The following is an 18,075-nucleotide window of genomic DNA, read 5'->3' as shown; positions in this document are numbered from 1 at the left end:
GTTTATTAGTTAGTAGCGTTGGTTAGATTATTATGAAAATTAAATTGAAAGTTGATATAAAATGTTTTATCGTACTTCCGCGCATTTCCGCTAGATGGCGCTAGAAGTGGTGATAAAAATTCAATAAATGTCAGGAGAGAATGTGGTACAAGACTATATTGTTTTTGAAAACATAGTCTTTTAGTCACAATCAATTTTGAACGAATAGGATGGTAGTTTCGATTGGATTCGAGGGTAGTGCTAATAAAATCGGCGTAGGAATCGTCCAAGATGGAGAAGTGCTGGCCAACGAACGAGAAACGTACATCACTCCACCCGGGGAAGGTACTGGTATTTAGCTGAACATTCTCTAGCATCTCATAGTGATCAGGATATATTACTTTGTTGGTAAATTCCAGGATTTCTACCAAAGGAAACAGCACAGCACCATCGTTCCAAGGTGTTGGATATTCTAAAACGAGCCTTAAGCGTGTCGGGCATAACACCGAAAGATATCGATGTTGTTTGTTATACCAAAGGCCCAGGAATGGCACCACCTCTTCTGACCGTAGCCATAGTCGCAAGGACCGTCGCACAAATATGGAACAAACCTATTTTAGGTGTAAATCATTGCATTGGGCATATTGAGATGGGCCGGTTGATAACGAAGGCTGCAAACCCAACTGTACTTTACGTGAGCGGTGGAAATACCCAAATTATTTCGTATGCCTGTAAGAGGTACCGAATATTCGGCGAAACTATCGACATTGCCATCGGCAACTGTCTCGATCGGTTTGCGCGTATAATCCACTTATCTAATGATCCTAGTCCAGGCTATAACATCGAGCAGATGGCAAAAAAGGGCAAGAATTACATTTCGCTGCCGTATTCGGTGAAAGGTATGGACATGAGCTTCTCTGGTATACTGTCGTATTTGGAGCAGAAAGCTCGTCCTAACAGAAAGATGGCCAAAAACAAATCGAATGTGGAGGAAAAATCGTGGACTGACGAGGATTTGTGTTTTTCGCTGCAAGAAACGTTGTTTGCGATGCTGATAGAAACGACGGAACGTGCTATGGCGCATACGGGTTCGAAAGAGGTGCTAATAGTGGGTGGAGTCGGATGTAACATTCGTTTGCAGGAAATGATGGGCATAATGTGTGAGGAACGTGGCGCAAAGCTGTTTGCCACAGACGAGCGCTTCTGCATAGACAATGGAGTAATGATTGCACATGCCGGTTGGGAAATGTTCCGCAGCGGAACGCGAATGTCCTGGAATGATGCGACCATAACGCAACGTTTTCGTACGGATGAGGTGGAAGTCACATGGCGCGATGATTGAGTGTCATTGAGACGAGTAAAATTTTAATAAAATACCGCTAAGTATGTCTTTAATCAACTACGACTTTAATTTACCCCGTTTACAATTCACAATTGGCATATAAACTGGGACTCGCTGGTTTACCGATACCCATCGTAATTTCTATTGTTGGTTTCTCTCCTTCTTCCGCCACGCGGTACCGGCTTTCACGGCCTACTTTTAGCGTTATCGGTACTTTCGGCGCAGGTTTGCCAGTTTCGCGTAGAACAAATTCTTTCAACAGTGGTGGTAGTTCAATTTCTCGCGGAAAAATTTTTTCCTGGCGCTCAGCGAACTTGCAGTAAGAAGCCTCTTCGTGCTTTGATAGTAACCGGTAGTCGGCTTTGTATGAGACACTTTCAATCTGCACCAAGTTGGGACTCTTTTGGCCGCGAAACGTCTTTTCCACGGTAACGCGCACCTTTCGCTCGGGTTCCTTAAAAAAGTACAATAATGAAAGCATATTAGGGACATATGTTTGTTTTCCTATAGCCGATGTACCAACCTCATTCGGCAAGGCTTCAACTTTGACTATCTTCATAAAACTGGGTTCCGGATAGCGTTCAAACATGCTCCGCACTACAATCCGTCCCACACCAAAATTCTTAAGGTTTCCCACTATTTCCCATAATGTTTTACCGCGGAAATCCGTCGTCCGCCCGATGTATTTTATCGTGGCCATGTTTATGTATTACGCAAAGATTGTTTATGTTGTTCGTCTTTCCTGTGGAGCTGTCAAAGTGGAAATACACCATTCGTTTGCGTGCGTTCAAACTATCGTGTTCGAGAGTTACTGAAAGGCATCCTGTTTGGGAGAGTAGTGTCCTTAAATATTTCCGTTACTTACAGCATGGAGAGGTGGGAGCTTTGGGACAAATTTGTTCAAGTGATGTCAAGCAAGAGTTAAAGGACCTTTTTAGAGCGTTCGGCCTGGATATAAGATTTATTTGAAAAAGGAAAGAGTAAAGAAAACTCACAGGATCAAGGACATTTTCAGCGTAGTGGAGTATCTTCGGATATGTTCAGTCAGTAAAGCAAACGGAAGACGCTTGAGAGAATTGTTGGTTTACAAAAAAACGGCAGAATAAATAAAATAATTTATTCCTCTGATCAGCAAGGGAGTTGATTTCCGTTATCACTAAGCATACACATTACAAATCTCACAAAAGCTCGCACCTACCATCGAATGCTTGCACATAGCATCGTACACTTTAACTCCAGCTGGGCCTCGTAAGAGCTGAACCCAGCTGAAGCAGTAGACAGTAACCGTTTCTGATTCTGATATATTTCTCGCGCTCGTTCTACACTCTAAGAAATTAAGCTGTGTCAATAAATAAGGGGTAGATTGCTGAAACAGCTCCTAGAACCGGCCCCGGACCTGGTTGATCCAGTCGAGATAGTGAGCCACCTTCACGTACACTCCAGGCACGTTGGCCTGACCGCAACCAATGCCCCACGACACTACGCCAACCACCTGCCAGACGCCATTACGTTCGCACACCAGTGGACCGCCGCCATCGCCCTTGCAGGCATCCTTGCCCTCTTCTCCACCGGCACAAAGGAAGCCCTGGTTCAGGTTGTACGAGAACCCGAGTCGTGTCTGGCGCAGCTGATTCTGGCACTGGTAGTGATTCACGATGGGCACGTCCACCTCCTTCAGGATGTTCTGGTATTTGCCATAGTCGCCGAACGCATCCTTACCCCAGCCGGTAGTCCAACACCGTTGACCGGAGAAGTCGGTGTGCTTGTCGGGTAGACAGGCGGGTGCAATGTGCGGGGCACTGGTCAGATCCACCGGGCGATCCATCTTCAGGATTGCCAAATCGTTGTCCAACGTGCCGGCATAGTACTCCGGATGTACCTGAACCGAGATGACATCCCGCTCGATGTACGGGTAGAACTCGACATCGTGATTCACGTCCCATTCGCCGAGCCGCACGCGAAGATCAAATCCGTTGTACCTGTCGTATGGAGAAGCAAAGAGGCACGTGGTTGAAAGACACCAGAAGCGGCCAAAAGGAAAAGCTCTACTACGTACGTCTTCACGCAATGCGCCGCCGTAATGATGTACAAGTTGTCGATCAGGGTGCCTCCACACACATACACCGATTCCTTGGGGTCCTTCTTCAGGATGGCCACCTGCCACGGGTACTCGCCGAACTCGCTGTCACCGTCCACGTACACGGGGTTCTTAATGCGTCCGTTAATGCCCTGAGCGTTCCGTACGCCACATTTACCCAGGTTCTGGTTTGGCGGGTTTCGGTACACTGGTCGACGACAGCACACCTGACGGCCACTGCACTGCTGTTGCTGTTGCTGTGGTTGACCTGGCCGTGGTCCATAGTAAGCTTGTCTCTGTGGAAGCGAAAGATGAACACATTATCGTACAACTCCTGGCAGGATCCTCAATCTCAGCAGTGTTTAGTCACGCCCGGTTAGTTCCCTATCCCGTTCGGATTCGGATTTCACATTCCCATGCTCGCATTTCAGATGGCGAATGAATGAAGCGGCCACCGACGTACCTTTTCGGTGGAGAAAGACTTTTCCTGCACGGCCGGAGTTGCCGCTGGTTCGACCTGTTTGAGTGAATCCACCTGCTCGGAGGCGGGCTCTAGCGTATCCGGTACGCTGACGTCCGTAGCTCGACGACGTCGGCTGTTGGGGAAGCTAATGGTGGGACTTCCCTCGGCGTATCCCGGTGCCGGAGTGGGCACATTCTGCGTCGGAACGGAGGGTGGAAGTCGAACGGAGTTAGTCGCGTAATCTGGCACGTTCTGTCGCCCGTACTGCTGCCCGTATTGGCGCCCGTATTGAGCCCGGTTCGCGTTAACCGCATCTGGGGCGTTTTGTGGGTAAACGGATTGGTACTTGAAGTTCCCGACCGGTCGGTACGCATTAGATGGTGACCCATCGGCGAACGTCACGTTTGTGCTACGACCGACCTCCACGGGATCGTAGTAACCCGCTTCATCGGGTCCCTTTCCGACCGTGGATGCATCTCGGAAGAAAGGTGGCCGAGGACCAAAGCCAGGACCAACCGGTGCTCCAAAACCAGGTCCAACCGGTCCTCCAAACGGCGGACCTCCATACGGAGGCCGACCAAATCCGGAAGGACCATTATAAACGGGTCCTGGAGGCTTTGTGTAGATCAGCTCCGGTACATGGCCACCGTGACCAGCGAAGGGTGGAGGACGCGCAAGGATCGGACCATCGATGTATGGAGGCGGTGGACCGGACAGGTGGTGTGGATGGTACACAGGCGGGGGCCTCGGATACCCACCGCCATGGTGGCTATGGTAGTGTTCGTGCTGATTGAACACGTGGTATATATTCTGCTTTTTGGCTGCCAGTAAACCACCGAGCTTGTGCACGATGTGCTCGGTCGGAGTGACGTGCAGGTTGACCAGCGGCTTCAACACCTTGTCACCGTACTCGTCCTTTGTGACCTGCAGCGACAGGAGCGGATTTACGTTCACCAGCCCCAGGTTTAATCCGTTCGCGCTGAGCGAACCGAAGTACGGATTTGGGGCTGGATGGGGCCCGTACGGGTTGAGGGGGTAGCCGGACGGGTACGGCAGTCCGAAGGACACGCCGAAGGTGGGGACCACCTTCTTGTCTCCACCACCACCGCCACCACCCCCCAACAGGCGCTAGAACAATTGAATAGAGAAAATGGAGGAGGGCATTTGAAATCGGTGTCGCACTTACACACACACACACACATACACACATACACCACTCACTCACACACACACACACATGGCCCGTTCCGTCGGTCGGTTAATAGGCAAGCGCAAGCGTTTCCCCATTAAGAGCCCGTGCCGCACGGCGTCTGTGAGTGTGTGGGAGAGAAATGGGCGTTTAGATGTGATCCTTTTGGTGTGTCTGTGCGTATGTGTGTGTGGGCCTGAACCGAGGACTTTATGAATCGCCCGAGAGCGTCCTTGTCCGCCCATCCACCAGACACGGTGATCTCAAGTCACACAAAATGGCATCAGCGTTTTGGTGGGGTAGTATTTTAAATTTAGGCGCCAAGTCACAGGACTTCTTCGCTTTAAGGTGCCTCCTTCCAACAAATAGGACCCTCTCAAGTCAGAGTGTAGATGACTTCGTTTTTTTACTCCACAAACACTCGTTCGCTGCTGCTATTTCCGGAATCCGACCGGGTTGTTAGGAAGTTAACCAGTTAGGAGTTTTAGTGGTGTATGTGGGGCGAGGTTTGAATTTGGATGATCGCAAGCCGAACGGAACGGGATTAAAGGGGTCAGAATTTCTGGGCACATAGTAGTAGCACGGGTTAGCAGTACCAGCGCAGACTTGCTTCACATTTCAAACTTACCGGTTCGATGTTGGCCTTCTCCTTGGCGTCATTCGATTTATCCGTGGCGGCCTCTCGTTTGCTGATCTTCTTCGTTTTCGTATCCAGCTCAGTGGTCGCGTTCTTTGGCACACGTACCACCGTCATCGTGCCGTTTCCGTCCGTAATCACGACTTCATCGGCTGCGGCTTCAATGTCCGTCTTCAGGTTGCGAGGATCGAGCGGCAGAATCAGGTCATCCTTGCGTCCGATCACGTCCTGCGCCGGACACTGATCGTACGGTACACAAACGCAGTCCTCGATGCCATTGTTGAGTCCACCGTTACCGAACTGGCTGTACTGGGCCGAGTTCGATCCAAACTGACCTCCATTCGATCCAAATTGCCCTCCATTCGATCCGAACTGACCGCCTGTGTTGCTGTACTGGCTGTACTTGCTGTAGTTGTTGCCCGCGTACGTGCCTAATCCGTTCGAAGCGGACGGTCCTTTTACGTTCAGCTCCTTTTTGTACAATCCCGGATTGGATGAGTGAAAGCCAGCACCTCCGTTACCACCCAAGTAAGACGATCCGGACGATTCACCACTGTACAGCGAATTGCCACCGAACTGCGCAGGTCCTTGGTTGTACAAACCGCTTGATCCTTGACCGCTTCCCTGACCAAACGAGGTCACCGAGGATCCCTCAAAGACGGGCTTCGACTGGGAGGCGTATATTCCCGACTGTCCAAAGCCGTTGTTGCTGTTCACGCCCTTCAGCTCTTTGTAGTCGAAATCAGATGCTCCGGATAGAGGCGAAAAGCCATTACCCGCCGATAGACCCGTCGTAGATCCATACACACCTCCAGCAGAGTAAAGACCTGAACCAGCGGTGTTGTAGCTTCCGGACGAGCTGGACGAACCCCCGACAACGGACCCACTTAGCACGGATGCGCCCACCGGAACCGGGTTGTTGACGACCACCGTCTTCGAGTCAGCTGCACCGTCAATGTGGTGGTAGTGATGATGGATATGTTGTTCGACTGGCTTAACCAGTGGTCCGTCGTTCAGCACGATGCCCGGTTTGGCCAGAGGACTCTCATAGATCTTCTCACCTGCTCCGATCGGTTCGAACTCGAATGGTGGAGCATCACCTTCGTAGATCGGTCCGAGGGGTTTTCCCGGGTAGGCTGACGCATAGCTCGGTCCGGCGAACGAATTCGGAGGTCCACCGAATGGCGGTCTCTGCTGATATCCTGCGAAACCGACCTTATGTTGCGCCTGGTTCGGTAATGGCATCGGTTTCGGAGGTCCATATGGGCCCTGATGTTGTGGTCTTGGTGGAGCGTTCTGCGGTGGTGGAGGTAGTGGTGGTCGTGGAGCATACTGCTGTGGAGGTAGTGGAGGTCCTCGAACGGGAGGTCTCGGTCGGGGAGGTTGCTGTTGGGCGTAGATCGGATAGTACGGTCGTTTGCCCTCGATTGAGTCAGAACCGTCACACTGCATCAAACCAAGTGTACACAACTTCTCCTTGATGATGTTACGTGCTTGTGCGTCGTCTCCGTTCTGCAAAGCGTCCTGTACCGTCGGATCGCTGTACACCTCGTCGAATCCTTCGAGACTACGACCCTGACGACCGCTGTCAAGGATGAAGTTCAGGATGTCCTCATCGCCCACCTCGGTGACGTTCTGCTGGGAACCTGGGAGCACTCCGACGTCCTGACGCTTCTCACGCACCTTGTTCTCACCCTGCAAGCCATCCTCCAATGGCAACCAACTCCATTCATCTGCTCCGATGACGGCAACGGTTGACAGCACTAACAGCAGTGCTGCTGATCTAAGCAATCGCATCTTGCCGGTACGGTTCCTGCGAATGTGCCTCTATATATGCAACCTGGAAAGCGAGCCGCAATAGAGGAGAAACAAAAGATGAAATGAATAAACCCATTAAACAACACCACTGCTTCCGGTGGCACACAAGCTCGCGGACATCATCGCGGAAGAAATCACTACACCCAGCTTGACCGCCATCGAAATCTCCCCACACACGTTGGCATAGGTCGCTCGTAAAGGTGCACTTCAATGGCGACTCTGTTATTGCGGTTTCCGATCTCAACCGCGATTACCTAACCAATGGCCCCCATCCAAAACCCTCGGCTACTGCGTTGTGCGGTAATATTCACATCTCATAACGCAGCCTTCTCTTCCTGCGATGCTTTCGTTCAGCCCGACTGCCCGATGGAAGCGACTTGTGGTAACGTGATAAATGAGAAGGCGAAAGTGACCGCGGCTCGGAAGTGGCACGAATTTCGACGTGCACGGGAAATTAGCGGCTTCCATCGGTGTTTGAACAAGCGTTCGAAAGGCGAGAGATAGTCATCAGACGGTGGAAGCACTACGATCTATCCACCTAGAGCGATAGAAGATCGTTTATCCCGAGCACCAAGTTTGATGAACTTGACATTGCGATTCTTTCGAGATCTGTGAGCTGGGAAATGCCTCTGGCTCTGTGAAAACCCCATTTCCCTATTGTACTCCCAAAATCCCAGATCGTACTCGAGAAAAAAGAAAAGCGCTTTCCAAATAGTGGCTCATATTTATGCCTGAATCCGTCGTTTCGTGCGGGCGAAATGTTTAATTCACCGTTAATGCATGTTAGCGGGCATGAAACGATTGTTTGACCCTGCCACACTCCAAACGATGCCGTAAATTGCTTTCTTCTCTTGCCTGCTGCACTCGTAGCTGTAGCGAAAGGAAATGGTCTGATTTTGCATAAGAAACACAAAGAAACGCCCGCCAAACTGGGGATGGGTTCCGTTTCCGTTGTTCGTGGCTCAGTGCGAGACAATAACCTTTTTCATGCCACCCTTAACCCCATGTTTCGATGCGCTTGGCTTACGAAATTCACCCCAGTGAACAGGGAGGGTGGCCTCGAAAGAAACCCACTTCCGTACCATCTGAGAGGCTTGCCATCAGCTGGCCCGGAGGGTGGTTAAACGGGCAACATAACCACGCGAGATATGTATCGTTGGAAGCGGGAAGAATCGCTCGCAACGTACAACTTTTACTTTCGCTTCTTTGCTGTGGACTGGTACGAGTAGAGCGCCGTTGTTGAACCGCCGTTTGCAGAAAGATCATCTTGTTTTTGCTGACGATAAATGACACAAAGAGGAAGGTGTTTCTACGGAGATGAATTTTGTCGTGGTGTTGAAAGCGTTTGTAAAATTTAGTACTATTAGTCATAAAGCAGTACGAGGGAACGAACGTGAGAATCTATTGAAGAAACGATCAGTAAATGGGATTACTTGAATTAAATACTCAAAAGTTAAATAAAAAAAGTGAACAAAGAAACAGAGCGATCACATCCGGAATCCGGATATGTCAATTTAAACTAAGCAACCGATGATCAAACTGTGAATTTCGCCAAATTTAACGACGTCCCCCAAACTCATCTTGCAATCGTGCGTGTGTCTTCTTCGCTCTTTTAAGAAAGGTACCTCACGGAAGGTAGCCCCAACGGGCCTATTGCATTGGGGTATGGCGAGTGATCGGTGAAAAATGAGGTCACGGCGGGTCCGTGTGTCACATTCGGGCGAAGGCAAAAATGGTTGCATAATCCGCGGCCAACGCACCATCGACGCCTTCAGATGGGTGTTGTGCGAATTCAACAACTTTAGCACCTCTCTGGGGGCCGTGTGTTTATCCCAACACCTACGCCCACATCCTGATCACCTCCAGCGACCAGCGGAAGGGTTCGGCATCGATTTCGCATAGAAGAAAAGTGAAATTGAACAATCTGCTTACGCACGCCCGGTTTCGGGATGATTTGGTCATGACAACTTGCCAACGGGGAAGCGTGGGTGCACTTTTACCCAGCGCTCAGGATAATTACGAAACGCGGCTTAATACGCGATCGCAAACGAGACTTAGCACCGCCGACGTCTTCTATCTACGGTGAGGTGAGAGTTTTTTTTTGTTTTGTTGCTGTCCGCAATTTATGAACTCTCCCTTTCGATGGTGGGGTTGCACACGTTACGTGCAAGATGAAGTGACTCCGTTTATCGTTGATTTGTTTGTTATTTCCCTGCTTTTTTTTCTCGTTCCGAGAGAACAGCTAAAACGACTTGGTGGAGTCGTCGGAACACCGATTTGCATACAATGAGCTCACCGACGGAATCTTTCGCGAGTGGTGCCGCGGGTCATAAAACTTTCTCGGAGTGGCACGACGCGATTAACGAAGCCATCTTGGCCGCTTTTTTGGGGGCTCTTTCGTTAGAGCACGATATGGCAATTGAGTTATGTAATGTTATGCTTAGCAAGAGAATAGAGGCGAGCTGCAGTGTAATTGTAACGGAACATGTTATTAACATACAATTTAATTTTCTCGTTTACTTTACCAATTTGTTCCTTTGAGTTCAAAGCAAAAATAAGATTCATAGATAACATTTTTTTTTTGTTTTTTTTTACAGCAAAAAAGCTCATCCAACTTAAGCTTATTCTACTGCCTCCCTAACTATGTTCAGCTTCTTTTCATTGGAATTCTTCTTAGTTCAAAGCACCCTCATCAGAAGACTCCACCTTAGAGAAGAGTGAATCAAGAACTTTCATCCCTAAAGACCAATTTTGTTTGATCCACGTTTAGACCTGCTATAAAAGGGCAACATAAAAAAAAAACATCTTTTTCCCTTTCATCCACCGTTCCTAAATGCATTCTTCAGCATACGATCATTAAGTTCCCTTTCAGCTCGGTGTCATTAACTCATAATCCGCTTTCCCAGTTTTCCGTTATTTCTTCGAAAAATAATCCCTCACGAGATGGAATTTGACTGCCCACAAGAGCGATCATCGAAGATGATCGTGCGAGTCTTGAACCATCTGCAGCACCACTCAAACGAATCACACTCGTGGCACAACGATTGTCACTAACCTTTTGGATTCGGTTCTGCACTGGAGTTTCCCTCGCTGCGTTCCGGTGCAGTACTCTGTTCCGGAAATAATTGGCACTGCGGTTGCGCTGCGCGGTATCTGTCGATTTACGCAGAAACAAAACTCTCACTCACTCGCGCTTTTTGGCTCGCGTTCACGCCGTGGTTAATTCGAATCACCTTCACTCGATCGAAAGCTGGCAATTTTTGGTACCACCTTTTCCAGCGTTGGCACTCTGTGTGTGATTGTATGCTTTCACCGCCGAATGGGAGCTACCATTCCGGCCAAACTGCACAACTCGAACTGACTGCGCCGGTCGGCAACCGGATTGTTTTATAGAACCCCACCGCGGTCGTTCCGTGAGCCCGGTGGCCCCGGATCCCCGGCCCTCGGGGTGGTTCGTTTGTTTACCTTTCGTCCACTCCCACCGTGGTGTGTGGGGCGTACGTCTCGCTCCAGCGCTCTGTGGCAAGACAGGCCGTGGTGGGACCCGGTTACAAGATCCGCATCTGAAGCCGAAACGCGTGGAAAAGAAGGCACAGCAAGGGAAAAAAAGAGCACCGCGACGAAAAAAATTACCGTAACCGAAGAAAGCGGGACGCTGTCGGTTGGTGGTGGGAGATGTGAGGTCCCTTAGTCCCCGCAAGGGAGTGGGGATAGCAGAGGGTTGAAAGAAAAACTTCTGCTGGTTGCACCGTCAAAGGTATCGTCTTGGGGAGAGGACCCAACAAGCGCTGGAAGCGCCACTAGCACGGCATGCTGCGATGGTGTGTGTTTGTCTTGTCTTTCGGCAATCCGCGCCAGCTAGAGCGTGCTTCGAATCTGCCTGCATCTTGTTAACCGTACCGGCGACCCGTTTGGGTAGAGTACTTTCTCTTTCACTACCATGACGCCACCGTGACGCCGGGCCGGCTTCTTCGCATCTCACGGGCACGGGAATTGTCCTTCCGGGCCGGGCTGGTAGGTCCTTGGGAGGGGTGCAGGGTTTATTGACATCATGCTCCACCACCACACAAGCGTTCGAGGCCGGTATTACGCTACATTTGTTGTTTTGTCTTTCGGATCGCACTGCCTGCCCCTGCCTGCATCGAAACCGCTAACCGGGTGAACCACGCGAGGATTACATGATCCGTGCCGAGGAAAAGATGAATCATCAATCGTGCATCTAGAGAGAGGAGAGGGAAAGTAAACCGTTTCCGAAATTCGGACCTACGAACGAAACCGGTGACTTCAACTGCGATTGAACGGTGGGGGAAGGTTCGTCGCTTTGGGCGGCGTTGATGTCTTTGGTACGTGATCGAAATGACCGGTTGAAACTGACCTACAGACCGGTTCCGAGCTTTTCCGGCCGGTTGGAAATGCCATTTAATGCTTCTTTTTCCAAAAGGGATAATCTCAGATAAACGAATTCTACTAGCTAATCGGTTCTTTCTCATTTACGTCGCTTTATTAATTACAATCGCGCGGCCTCTGTAATAGATAAAATGTTGTCGCTACTTGATAGCCGTGTTTTGGGAATTGTTTTTTTATGATCAATCAAATTAATCTTACCTTTCAGCTAACGGTACTTCTGGTCATTTGCTCCGGAAAGATAATCACAAAAGGGATAATATTGGGCTCAAAGATGGTACAAACTAAAAACGTATGATGAGAAAATGCTTCATATATTTTTTTGCATCAGCTTATTCAGCTTTTGTTCATCAGTTTATTCAGTTTTTTTATTTCATTTCATCATTTAGTAAAACATTGAAAACGATACATTACATGAACTAAACGTTCTCTTGGCAAACATCCGAGCAAGCGCAAACATCGTCGCATTCGGCAAACGATTATCTTGACTCCCGGATGTTGCTGGGGTTTGATGCACGCCTTCTGCTACGGTTGGGCAATTTAAATACGGCTGTAAAACACATACCCACCGAAGGGACTACGGGCCAGTGGGTCCAATTTTGCACAATTTCTTTCGAGTCGCGTCCGCAACCCCACATGCGCTTCGCACATGAGCAGCATAGCTTTCTCGGCCGAATGAACGCCCGATCAACGAATGGCACAAGGATTCAGTCGCGACACAGGCACAGGGTTATGTAATCCGGTAATAAGGCCACCCGATGCCGGCCATGGAAAGGTTTATTCGCGCGTCTGGATGAATGCGGCCCGTCTGGCCGTGACTTGTGAAGGTACTCGGTATAGGCAGGCCCTTTCTGTGATCGTGTTTCTTTCACCTACGACGTCATGATCGCCACAGGCGCTTTGAGTTTTTTTTTGTTTCCTGTACATCAACGACGTCATGGCAGCCTACATTATGTGGTCATAGCTAGGAAAAAGCAAACGAGTTTTTTAACTCGTAAAACGAACCATAAATCTTGTAGCAAGACAAAGAGTTCCTACATGAATTGGTAATTATTTTTATGTGTTTTCACGATCTTGAGGTATTGGTAGCCAAAACAATTATTTTTAATTAAGTAACCACTATTCCAATATTCTTTTATAAAGACTTATAGCGAAATGTATACGCTCCATCCCACAATTTAGCTACAACCGGACACAAATCGATTCGAGGCCAGAATCGTACTCCCTCTTTCGACGACCCACTGTTCACGTGCACTCGTAGGTTGCCAGAGCTGCCTGTACCGGCTTGGCAATTGCACCAACGGTGTAACACCGCGCAATGAACCTGGGTTTTTCCTCCACTTTTCGATTACACGCCCTGTGCGGTTCGACCTCACTGCCTCGGTTCAGATTGTTTTGGTTCACGAGAAGCCTTCGTACGGCGTAACTTACGTTTCGATTTTTTGGGATTTCCCCGCTAGAAACTGTTTCGTGAGCGGCATCGACCGACGGGTTGCACGCCAATTGCATAACACGGATCTGCTCGGTTCATTCATAAATTCAGCCACGGCCGGTGAAGTGGCTCGAGGTGGGCTCGTGTCTGTTAAACCCCCTCCATCGCCTAATCCATAAGAGCGGCCCGCTTTCGGAGGAGTTCCACGAAATACCCAAAAGGTGTCTCTGAGTCACGAGGGCCTTGGTCCTGGCTGTTGGATCCGTTTTCGCCATCTCCTTGGGGCCGTTCCCCCAAGGATGGCGACCTCTCGAGCACTGATTCTTCGGATGCGGCGTTAAGAAATTCTGTGTCGACGGAATTCCCGTCGATTACGATTCGCACGCGTGCGATGGTGGCCTCAATTGTGATCACCCTCTTCCTCCGGCATACCTAGGAATCGTATCTCTCCCTGCTGTTGGGCACGTTTTTGCGGTCGATGGTCACAACACGGCGTAGCTCATCAGCACCATTGTGCGTCTTGTCGCACGTCGTGGCCTTCGGCGGCTCGATGCGTTGATGTAATGGCGTTTGCGCTTGCACTGCGTTTGTTGAACGCGCCGAGGGTGAAAATATAGAGGCGTATGTATTTAATATTTTGCGCATGCATCCCACGACGGATAGGGTCTAATTTTCGACGTCACCACGAAAAGGTGTCTCTTAAACAATGATTAAGACGTGTATTTGGGACGATTGATTACTCACTACCTTCTCAAGGTCGCCACAAAAGCGTAACAAGCGTACTATCAACAAAAATATGAGGTAAAAATTACAAAAACAAATGAACGATGGAATCTAACAACTATTTCGAATCATTACGCAGGTACTGGTAAACGAAAGCTATCGAAACGATATTAAACTAATCTTTCTTTGAGCCATTTGGTTCTTATTTATTCTTATATATTAGATTTCCAAAATGTTGCTAGAGAAAACGCGAAATAATGCTAAAGCCTATTGATTACTAGTATCGTTAAAATTTTTATTGCATCAAATGTATGTAGGTTTATTGAAAGCCTATAAAACCCCTTCCATTAGGCTAGACGAAAAGAGTGCAAATAAAATTCCTTGTCACTTGATTTGCTTTGCAAGCGCACGTGTCGCGTTCTATTTCGCAGTGTAATTCGTGCGTCGGAATCGGGTATTTGTGCTACTTACATCTTACTATTACTTTCATTTGGCCGTCCATTTCGGGACGTTTTATATTGGCATCTGGTTCCGGTTTTCATCATCGTGACGATTTGTCAAAGTTTGTTCATGTGGTTATGCAGTGATACTCCTATGTTGGTTACGCCTTTTCGCGTGTCCTAGAATCCTATTTTTTTTTGGCAAATTATGTTGCACTAAAGGGAAACAACTAAAAACTTCTAACGTACAATTGATGCACATCGCGCTGCTAGTAAGTAAAATAAGCCGACACTTAAAATCCTTCCTCCAAATCAGCGTGTGAAAATTTGTGACATCAAAAGTTTTCCCAGCGAGTGGATGTACGTGTGCTCCAGATGGTTAGTTTAAAACTGTATTCTTAGATCGAGAAATGCTTGCCCTGTCTAGTAGTTTACCTATGCTAAGGGTTTTGTCCGCTTTCGCTTCGATGGCTTTCGGCTTATAAACTATTCAAATAACTTCGTACTTGTACTATGTCGCTACCATCTTGCGGATACTCGGAGGCTCGGGTTATTGCGTGTGTTTGTTTTGTGCTCCCGGTCTGTGGAATGTGCCTCTTACTGCTCGATCTGTATGGCAATGTTGCGACTCGCGGTACTGAAAAGTTAAGATCCTTAAACTCTAATATCCGAAACAACCGTGTCTCGTGATCGTGCGCTGAGATATCAACTCGAATTGAGTCGATAGAGTAAACGTTTGTTCATTTTTGTATTGTTGTTTTGTTCTTTGCTTTCAAATTCTATCTAAATGGAACGAACGACATAGACTTGTGTGAATCATCATAGATTGTGGGATAATGTGAAGGCGCACACTTCGCTTCCGTTGCTCACCAAGCCAATTTTTGTTTGGTTATGTGCGCTAAACATCAACTATGATAGTGCTTACGGGTCCCTGGAAGCGTTGGTCTCGGTGTCGGTATATGATCATACCCTTGCGTCCTTGCCACCCTCCATCCAGGGATGCACCCGGAGGAGGGTATGACTAGGTGGAAATAAAGCGGGAATGGGAACAAGGATGTGTTGCCGACGGGTGAAAACGTAGTGCTTTAGTAAGATCCAAGACTGCCTTACGATTACGGTTCTACAAAATACCTAAACTAATGCATCACTTGTAGAATGGGTTTCGCTACGCTAAGAAATATCAACAGGCCCATCGCGAGAGTGGTTGAAGGGCGCCGGAAGTGTGCGATCAGATTGGTCGAGTGTGCCTTGCCGGTGTTACAGAGCGACTTCTCGCAGCAGCTAGTGCACGCGTATAGCTTCGTGCGTTCACCTATAATTATGCAACCCGCTTCGCAGCTGCTGATGCAGCGTCGCTCGAGCGACCACAGCTTCGGCGTCGAGGTGGAGTTTTCCGTGCTAGTCGTGTAGGAAAATTGTTTGACCTGAAATGTAAACGTATACGAAAGTGATAACCGTCAATAAACGAAATAGTGTGCTTGTTCTGTGAAATAAATAAATCTCTATCACATGATGGCCTACATGTTTGATCTGAGTTTCAACTGAGCAGTATATTCCCTGCAAGACAATTTTCCTCGGAAATTCACAACTTTCATGTTACCTACAAACCTTGAAGGGATGTCGCAATATGACGCTAGTATATACCATATCTAATCCTAAATCAATTATCTGCGAATCGCATTAAACCATTTTCACTGACGTCATCGGCCAAAGCGACCCCAGGCAGGTCACGAAGAACCTTAGGCAACGCATTTGTCAATTAAATGCTAACCGAAATATGACACTTCCGGCGTAACGCAACACCGCCACCGCGTTCGCGTAGTCAACGACTGTTATCGATTCGTCAGGCCTATCATCACATGCGTATTAATTTATCGCTCGAGTTGGGCCTAATACGGCAAACCCGCTAGGCCTACCCAAGTGTCGTATGTACGAAGTGGACAGTAAATAAGTGTTTACTTCACTGTAAATTAAATAAAGCAAAAATTAATGCACACACCTACATACCAATATATGACCTTTTGGCACCCCCATCATGGATACCCGAAAATGAAACCGTAAACCCGCTTCAAAACCACCATCATTCCGCCTGGTAGGCGAGTTTTCCTCCAAATCCTAGCAGGAGGCTTGACGGCTTGAAGCGCGAAAGTAACGACCACTAGCGGTTTGCCTGAGTCAATGCTGCACTGTTTACTATCGCACGGGTTATATGATACCGTTTTGTCAAATTGTGTACCCTTGCCTCTTCCTTTTTCCATTATCCTGCCCTTCGCCTTCCGTTTCTCGCGTTTCGATCTGTGTCATACTACACGCGGCTGCTCATTGCCCTATATTCTGGGTTTAGGACACGCTAGTAAGCATCCTCACGTTCGGAGAGTGCGACAGAAAGAGAAAGAGAATGATGGCTGTCACTCTATCCATCACAGATGGATACCAAGAAGGGCCAGGAGGATGCAGTGGTTATCCCGCACTTACCATGCAGATAAATTCTTCCGGGTTACACTTTTTAACGTAGGACGCATTATTTCCGGACGACAGCTCGATACACGCGTCACCATCGTCGGTGGCGTTGCACGAGTAGCACCAGAGATCGTTAATCTTCTCCGTTGCAGCTGGTGTCTTATGTACCGTGTTCGTTAGGTACTGCGACCGTCCTGTCGTGGCGCGTTCCAGGGACGAGAAAAGGAAAGCGATTAATGTTAAAGCGAGAAAGCTTTCAATGGGTTTCCAAGCGAGATTGAGCGAGATGGAGAGCGAGATGGGTCAATCCGTGAGGACTGACAGTTGTGTAAGGGAACTACTATTCACTACAGTTTATCCTCAGGATAGCTTACCTAACTCTAGCAAGCCCATGAAGACGATTGCTATTATAATTGACATTTTTGCCTCATTCTGCAATGAGTGTATCTCGGCGAGCAGACCGACCGCCGTGTCGCGAAGTACTGCCCACATACGCCCGACGGTTGCGGTGGCGATGATGGCGACTGGCAACTGGCACTCCACTTTTTTGCTCCTTGCGACTACGGTCGTCCTGCGACCGACCGTGACCGCGTCCCGCCGGAATGCGCCTAAATGTATGCTTGTTGCACGCTGCCCCTAAACTTAATGCAGCGTCTGGTTTGTGGGGGTTTCGGGGGGCGTGGAGTTCTTTGTTACACGCTACATCAAGGCAGCTAGGCTCGACGTCTTTTTCGATTCCGTGTTCACGAAGAAGAAGCAGCACTTAATTGAGTGGAACCAAACACAATTCTTCTTTCAAACATAACAAAATTCGTTCGATTTTTCCTGCAACGACAGTCTTCTGAGAGGAGAAGCAGTAAAACCCTACACATGCACCAACACACAGCCACACATGCACTGCACTAAACAAAATCAACACGACCGACCACCCGTGAAGCGTTGTTTCATCACTCCCTGCTGTGCTAGCGTTTTGTTTCCTTGATCCCTTGTGTTGTGACCCGTTTGCGTGTGCCTACATGTTCCTATTTTGCTCACATCCTATCTTGAAAATTGGACACGAACCAAACGACGTTGTTCACGGACCAAGCGCGAGGACCGAACAAAAACCCGT

General features: G+C 48.6%; 4 protein-coding genes across 4 annotated transcripts; 1 reads left to right on the top strand and 3 right to left on the bottom strand.

Moving 5' to 3' along the window:
* The first annotated feature begins 209 nt into the window (after window positions 1–209).
* On the top strand, window positions 210–1,353 carry LOC128723073 (tRNA N6-adenosine threonylcarbamoyltransferase). The gene is made up of 2 exons (XM_053816780.1): window positions 210–324; window positions 399–1,353. The coding sequence occupies exons 1-2, from the start codon at window positions 210–212 to the stop codon at window positions 1,319–1,321; spliced, it is 1,038 nt and encodes a 345-aa protein (XP_053672755.1). The 3' UTR covers window positions 1,322–1,353.
* A 47-nt stretch (window positions 1,354–1,400) lies between these two features.
* On the bottom strand, window positions 1,401–2,021 carry LOC128726227 (uncharacterized). Its single transcript, XM_053820023.1, has 2 exons — window positions 1,845–2,021; window positions 1,401–1,775 (listed from the first exon to the last, which is right to left on the bottom strand). The coding sequence occupies exons 1-2, from the start codon at window positions 2,019–2,021 to the stop codon at window positions 1,401–1,403; spliced, it is 552 nt and encodes a 183-aa protein (XP_053675998.1).
* Window positions 2,022–2,403: 382 nt separating this feature from the next.
* Window positions 2,404–7,484, bottom strand: LOC128722800 (uncharacterized). The gene is made up of 4 exons (XM_053816481.1): window positions 5,679–7,484; window positions 3,862–4,989; window positions 3,378–3,694; window positions 2,404–3,300 (listed from the first exon to the last, which is right to left on the bottom strand). Exons 1-4 carry the CDS (start codon window positions 7,482–7,484, stop codon window positions 2,700–2,702), a joined length of 3,852 nt encoding a protein of 1,283 aa, XP_053672456.1. The 3' UTR covers window positions 2,404–2,699.
* Window positions 7,485–15,640: 8,156 nt separating this feature from the next.
* LOC128724925 (uncharacterized) lies at window positions 15,641–17,599 on the bottom strand. Its single transcript, XM_053818647.1, has 3 exons — window positions 17,339–17,599; window positions 16,980–17,158; window positions 15,641–15,928 (listed from the first exon to the last, which is right to left on the bottom strand). Exons 1-3 carry the CDS (start codon window positions 17,454–17,456, stop codon window positions 15,641–15,643), a joined length of 585 nt encoding a protein of 194 aa, XP_053674622.1. The 5' UTR covers window positions 17,457–17,599.
* Between the last annotated feature and the right edge of the window lie 476 nt (window positions 17,600–18,075).

This window comes from Anopheles nili, chromosome 3, assembly GCF_943737925.1.
Source record: "Anopheles nili chromosome 3, idAnoNiliSN_F5_01, whole genome shotgun sequence".
Classification (NCBI taxonomy): Eukaryota; Metazoa; Arthropoda; class Insecta; order Diptera; family Culicidae; genus Anopheles; species Anopheles nili.
This window is presented reverse-complemented; position numbering and strand designations above follow the sequence as displayed.

Excerpts from the sequence above, each read along its gene's own strand:
- LOC128724925 (XM_053818647.1), bottom strand. The coding sequence starts at position 17,456 with ATGTGGGCAGTACTTCGCGACACGGCGGTCGGTCTGCTCGCCGAGATA. Across the intron at positions 17,159-17,338 it reads CATGGGCTTGCTAGAGTTAG|GACGGTCGCAGTACCTAACG; the intron begins GTAAGCTATCCT and ends GCGCCACGACAG. Across the intron at positions 15,929-16,979 it reads CGGAAGAATTTATCTGCATG|GTCAAACAATTTTCCTACAC; the intron begins GTAAGTGCGGGA and ends TTTACATTTCAG.
- LOC128722800 (XM_053816481.1), bottom strand. The coding sequence starts at position 7,484 with ATGCGATTGCTTAGATCAGCAGCACTGCTGTTAGTGCTGTCAACCGTT. Across the intron at positions 3,695-3,861 it reads AGTCTTTCTCCACCGAAAAG|AGACAAGCTTACTATGGACC; the intron begins GTACGTCGGTGG and ends TCGCTTCCACAG. Across the intron at positions 3,301-3,377 it reads GCGGCGCATTGCGTGAAGAC|GTACAACGGATTTGATCTTC; the intron begins GTACGTAGTAGA and ends TCCATACGACAG.
- LOC128723073 (XM_053816780.1), top strand. The coding sequence starts at position 210 with ATGGTAGTTTCGATTGGATTCGAGGGTAGTGCTAATAAAATCGGCGTA. Across the intron at positions 325-398 it reads CATCACTCCACCCGGGGAAG|GATTTCTACCAAAGGAAACA; the intron begins GTACTGGTATTT and ends GGTAAATTCCAG.
- LOC128726227 (XM_053820023.1), bottom strand. The coding sequence starts at position 2,021 with ATGGCCACGATAAAATACATCGGGCGGACGACGGATTTCCGCGGTAAA. Across the intron at positions 1,776-1,844 it reads TTGAAGCCTTGCCGAATGAG|GAACCCGAGCGAAAGGTGCG; the intron begins GTTGGTACATCG and ends TACTTTTTTAAG.